We start from the raw sequence: 6291 nt of genomic DNA, 5'->3' as shown, positions 1-6291 counted from the left end.
ATTTTCCAGTGTTGCAAGTATCTCAAGCCTGCTTTCACTATGTAGACCCAGTCATTCCTCGAATATGTGCTTCCTTCTGGGGCTTCTGCTCACCAATTACCTGCTCAGCGCTTCCAATTTGATGTCTTAGTGTGCTCAAGGATGAACTCAATGTGCTCTTCTTGCCCCATTTACCTAACTCCAATGTCACCAGCTCTTTCCTCAGTGTTCCCCATCTCAGTAAATGGTGCCCCCCTCCTGCTATTTGCTTATGTTGGAAACGTTGGAGTAGGGCTGCATCATTATCTTCTGGGATGCTTAGCACCAAAATGTGCCTTATTGTATTTTGAAATAAAAAAATGACTGCATAAAGTATCATAAAGTAAATATTTAAATATCATAAAGTAAATATTTTAAAATTCTAATTTTCCCATAGTAACAATTATGATGCTCTAAAAATGAATATCAAATCCTTTTCAAAATAATTTAAGGTCCCATCTTTGCTGTTGCTTTCAGAACTATTTGGTAGTCCAGCACTGTCTAGGAGTCAATAGTCAGAAACCATTTCCTGTTGACTCTACGACCTAAAATATTTTCAAATCTTTCTACTCCTCTCTGGCACCAATGAACTGTACTCCAAGTCATCCTGACCACATATCTGAAATTCTGCAATAGCCTCTGAACCCGTCTCACTGCTCTAGTTTATTCTCTACATAGCATCCAGACCAGGCAGAATGATTTCAGGGACACACATAACTGATCCTGTTCTGTTGTTCTACTGCCTAAAACTTCTCAGTGGTTTCACAGTGCCTTTAGGATAAAATCTCAGATCCTTAATAGGCCCAAGACCTTGCCACCTTGCTAGGAATCAGCCTCGCCTCTTGGTGTTCCTTTAAAGAGTCAAGCTCCTTATAAACATTTATACACAATTTACTCTCTGCCAAGAGCTCTCTCCCCCTCCTGGCTTCTTTTTCTCCAGTTCTTAGATTTAATGTTCTTTCTTCAGATAAACCTTTCTTAACCTCCTACACCAGGTCAATGCTTCTTGTTAAATACTTCCTTAGTAACCTCTGGTTTGCTTTGTAAGTAAAGGATTATTTGTGTAACTAATAGTTTAATGTCCCCTCTTCATGTTAATGCAAACTTCCTGAGAAAGAGTTGGTAACACACACGAGTAATTCAGGGATCTCTGAATCCAGTTGTGTCTGATTCTAGAGCTCATGTCCACAACTACCAAGTGTACATAAATCTGCTCATCCTGGAGGATGGCTTTTTGCTTCTTTATTTCATGATAGCCAAATGTTGATGCACGGGAAACCCTGCATCATATAACATCGCTGAGCAAATTCTACAGCAATGATGTTGTGCTGCTGGTGAACCCCTTTGTGCATGTTCTGTGAGTTAGTGGAACCATATAACTCAGCTTTTACTTTGCGGGGTTGATCCACAGGCTGGACTACTGCACTAAATTCCAGATCTCTTATTGGTATAAATCTTCCACATGCTTTAACGGGTGACATTAACCACTTTACAGGGTGAATAGTACTCATTTGGATCAATAAATACGTAATGAGTAATTCATATATAGGCCCAGACCCTTGGGTTTAGATGCCTGGAAGATGCTTTACAGACGTGCTTATCTCTCTTTAATGTTCCCAGCTGGTTCACTATGAGCGAATAGTGTCATTAATGTGTGTGGATGGTTTGCTTATGTCACGGGGTATGGAGATTGTGACGTCTGCCACTGAAGCATCCGCATGGCAAGGGTCCCCTGGCGCGCCTGACCTCCAGGTGGCACCGAGGGGCTTTGACTCCGTCCAGGGCTCACACTCCGAGCGCGGCGTGGCCGCCTCTCTGCTCAGGCCGCCCAGAGAGAAGCCTGGTCTCCCCGCTCCGCTGGTGCCAATGAGTACCCCTTACCCCATCTACCCGGCCTCGCGTTCGATCCCCACAGCGCTGCCCCGCCTTGCATTCCCAAGCTTCCACGCCCCCCCCCCCCGCCCGTAGCGGCGCTGTTTGTTGACATTCTGGGAGCGCGGTTTGAGTAGTTGATCCACGAGTTTCCGCCATGCGCAACTGGGGGGGTTTTCGCGGCCCGCGTCTGGGGCGAGCAGGTAGCTGCCTTAGCCCGACCAAACCGTCCCCCCTCATACAGCCTCCTGGCCCAGGCGCAGGCCTGCCCCTACCGTCCTTGATGAGGAGCCCAAAGAGCTGTTGCCCGGTAACGTCGGCCGCGCGGGTGGCGGAAGGCTGGGAGGGAGGGTCCCGCGGGCGGGCGGGCGGCCTGGTCCCGCCTCCGGATTCGGCCCTGTAAGGGCGGAAAGGCCCGAGGACCTGGCCGGACTGTGGCGGGAAAAAAAAAAATCGATGGTTGCTCTTTCAGGATGAGTGCGGGCCAGAGGACCACACGGGAAGAACAGGATGGGGGAGAACCAGGAAAGAGGGTGCCCTGGCTTTCTTATGCTTTAAAATAAGCTTTTGGATGAGATTCCTTGAAGCGGGGACAACTTTTTTTTTTTTTTTTTTTTTGGAGACGGATTTCGCTCTTGTTGCCCGGAACCTCCTCCGCCTCCCGGGTTCAAGCGATTCTCCTGCCTCAGCCTCCGAGTAGCTGGGATTACGGGCATGCGCCACCACGCCTGGCTAATTTTGTATTTTTAGTAGAGACGGGGTTTCTGTATGTTGGTCAGGCTGGTCTCGAACTCCCGACCTCAGGTGATCAGCCCGCCTCGGCCTTCCAAAGTGCTGAGATTACAGGCGTGAGCCACCGCGCCCGGCCAGGCAGGGACACTTTTTACCTATCTGTAAACTCCCCAAAGTGCAGACTCCAGACTTGTGCACTTTGGAGGTCCTGAGCTCCCGGTTATGTATTGAATGCGGTAAAGAGTGAGTGATCAGGGTTGTGGGGGTAAAAGGGGATACAGGAAATAAATTGGATAAAGAGGAAGAAGAGGGACCCTTTAGCGAGTGTTTTTTAGCCTTTTTTTCCTGAGCTCTATAGTTAGAAATACTTTTGACATTGTGCCCCGATACCACATACATACTGTGTAACAGAAATAGATGTCTCGTGATGCAGTCCTTGTTCTAACCACTTAGATTCCACACACAGCTTTTTGATAATGCATTCTTTTAAAATGCTAATCGTGATCCACTGAATTGATTTTCTGACCCACTAGTAGGTCACGACCATGTTGAAAAAACACTGGGTTTGAGCAGAAATTATACCTTCACTGAAATATGTATGTTTTCTTCCATGCTCCTGGCCGGAACTTAGATTCCTGTCCTGCAGTTCACAATTTAGTGAGACATACAGGAAGGTGAACAAAATGACCATACAAATTGACAGTAGATGTTACAGGGCCAGAGCAGAGCCACCAAACCTTGGCTTGGGATGAGGGTATCAGGGAAGCCAGGGGAGCCAGGACAAAACAGTTAAAATGTTAAAATAATTCATTCTGGGGAAACTCAGAGTCTGTTCTAGATCCTAGTCGAACTGAGATGCCTCACAGTGGTTCTCAAAAAGTTGTCCACAGTGGCTAGTCTCTTGCATATTAATATTTATTATTAATACTTATATTCGCCATGTTTTCCTTTCTGGTACGAATTACTTTATGTGTGATCACCCCCCTTGGGATTTCCCCAGAAGCTGGACCTGGCCTACTATTTGGTGTATGTGTGTGTTTAAATGGTTTTTGGGAACTGGTAGGGGTTTTTATTCTCTCTTCAAAATGATGCTGTGCCACAACAGTTTGTGAATACTACTCAGATCAGGTAATGACTTGATGTTAAATCTCAACATCCCGGTGTACTCCTCTCCCAATCTCCTAGGGCCGTGGCATTTTGTGATGTTTTGGGGGGAAAGATAAACCATCCTTTCCCATGTACTGTTTCTGGAAAGAGAAAAAGACATCTCTATGACTGACTGTAGTGCGTGAGTAAGATGAGAATTAGAAACTTCCTGAGTAGCTGTGTTGAGAGGATCTTTTCATTTTGTACTGGATCCCTAAACATTCTGAGTTCTCAGAAATCAGGAAAAGCTGAAGTGCTCCTTTGCTGACGACTTGGGTAACCTGTCTTTTATATTAACAATATCGAAAGTTATATTCGACTACCTACTCACCATTATGATGAATTCGTAAACAAAACATTGAACAGTTACGAATATACATGTGTGTAAGGGGGACCCTTTCTGTGTGAAAAGTAGAACACACAATGGCTACTTTGTGCCAGGCAATATGGGTAGTGCAGACAGTTTATACTTCTGTAACCTTAGAAAATAGTTGGAAAAAAACAACATTTGGGATAACAAATGGTGAACTCTGTCTGTGTTTCAACACAGAAAAGCAGTGACTTTTTTTTTTTTTTTTTTTGAGACGGAGTCTTACTCTATCGCCCAGGCTGTAGTGCAATGACGCTGTCTTGGCTCACTGCAACCTCTGCCCCTGGGGTTCATGCAATTGTCCTGCCTCAGCCCCCCAAGTAGCTAGGATTACAGGCGCCCACCACCATACCCGGCTAATTTTTGCATTTTTAGTCAAGACGGGGTTTCACCACGTTGGCCAGGCTGGTCTCAAACTCCTGACCTCGAATGATCCACCCGCCTAGGCCTCCCAAAGTGCTGGGATTACAGGCGTGAGCCACCACACCTGGCCAACATTTTTAAAGTATAGCTTTTTATTGCTTTGTGAGGACCTCATCTTACATATTATGCTACCTACCAAGCTCTCTAATCAAACTGTTACACAAATCTTGCTGACATTTGTAATTTTGCTGATTTGTGTAACAGTTTAATTAGAGAGATTGCTAGGTAGCACAATTATTTGCCATATAAATTCTACAAATCACATAGTTCAGAGAAGCCAGTGATCATTTCCAACTCTTATGGTAGAGGAAGAGTTTACAGAGGCAGCTATGAGCTAACACTTTGAGGATGCTAGGCTCTGAGCTAAGTTCTTTATTCATGTCATCTCGTTTAATCCTTACAACAACCTTTGAATACCTAGTTGCCTTTAAAGCCTGTTTTTTTTTCTTTTTTCTAGCTGCTTTCCCTTGGTTCAAATGAAAGAGATAGTGGTGGAGTAATTTGTTTCTCTCTGTGCTGTCTCTGGTTTTATGGGTATTCACTGGGATTACCAACAAAGAAATTAAGAGTTCACCATTTTGGCCAGGTGTCGTGGTTCACGCCTGTAATCCCAGCACTTTGGGAGGCCGAGGCAGGAGCCCAGGAGTTTGAGACCTGAGCCTAAGCCCGGGAGTTTGAGACCAGCCTGGACAACATGCTAAAACCCCGTCTGTACAAAAATTACAAAATTTAGCTGGACATGGTGGCACACGCCTATAGTCCTAGCTTCTCTGGAGGCTGAGGTGGGAGAATTGCTTGGGCCCAGGAGGTTGAGGCGGCAGTTAGCCGTGATTGGGCCACTGTGCTTCAACCTGGGTGACAGAGTGAGACTCTGTTTCAACAAAAATAAAAAGAGTTCACCATTTGGGCTAACGTCGTTTCCCTTGCATGAGAACACTGGAGGTTCCTTGGAAAAACTGGACCAGAGAAAATCCAAATTGACTGATAGAGACTCTCCCCATAGATATCCTGATGAAGTTAATGAGGAAGCTAAATACTGTCCTGTTTCTGTGTTTGGAGAAAAGCTCTCAGTCAGAGGCCAGACCATGAGGTGTTAACCAGAGCAAGACTAGCACAAATTGTACCATTTCATTCCAGGGAATAGACATCTACTTGTTGACAGCAGAACTATTAGTAATAGATGACTGCCTTCCTTGTGATAGTATATTTCTTACTTTGTGCCAGTATATGAGTAATACATGTTCAATCTAGTAGATTTCAGAGATAAAACTATAATGGAGTCTGAGGAATAAGAAAGACTGATTTAAGGTGGAAGAAGGAAGGCTTAAACATTGCCAGAGTGGGGGCAAAGCTGTCATGAGACAAGAGGTTTGTATGGATAAATTACTGAAAAGGTATTTTAATAACAGGCAACATAGTAAAAGTTATAAAATAGAGACCATCTTATATTTGCAGATTCGGGTGCTGTGTTTACATTTGGGAAAAGTAAATTTGCTGAAAATAATCCCAGTAAATTCTGGTTTAAAAATGATGTCCCTGTACATCTTTCATGTGGAGATGAACATACTGCTGTTGTTACCGGTTAGTATTACAATCCTGAATGAGGACAGTAATACTTAGAAAATTCTAAATATTATGTTATAGATACGCTGCTGTGTTTTAAACATGTTGAAAATATATCAAAAGTGTTGTTTTTTACTTTGCCAGAGAATTCTTCACAAAATAAGTCA

At 44.3% G+C, this 6291-nt stretch overlaps 1 protein-coding gene across 1 annotated transcript in view; it reads left to right on the top strand.

The window, feature by feature from the left end:
• The first annotated feature begins 1701 nt into the window (after positions 1-1701).
• LOC108529802 (X-linked retinitis pigmentosa GTPase regulator-like) overlaps positions 1702-6291 on the top strand; it is a 35672-nt gene continuing 31082 nt past the window's right edge. The window contains exons 1-3 of the mRNA XM_017872316.1: positions 1702-1888; positions 2135-2200; positions 6017-6142. Of these exons, the coding sequence (XP_017727805.1) occupies positions 1702-1888; positions 2135-2200; positions 6017-6142 (379 nt within the window). The remainder of the gene's footprint in view (positions 1889-2134; positions 2201-6016; positions 6143-6291) is intronic.

The sequence above is a fragment of the Rhinopithecus bieti genome, unplaced genomic scaffold (assembly GCF_001698545.2).
Source record: "Rhinopithecus bieti isolate Rb0 unplaced genomic scaffold, ASM169854v2 scaffold_7528, whole genome shotgun sequence".
Taxonomy (NCBI): Eukaryota; Metazoa; Chordata; class Mammalia; order Primates; family Cercopithecidae; genus Rhinopithecus; species Rhinopithecus bieti.
The sequence above is the reverse complement of the archived record's forward strand: the minus strand, read 5'-3'. Positions and strand labels throughout refer to the sequence as shown.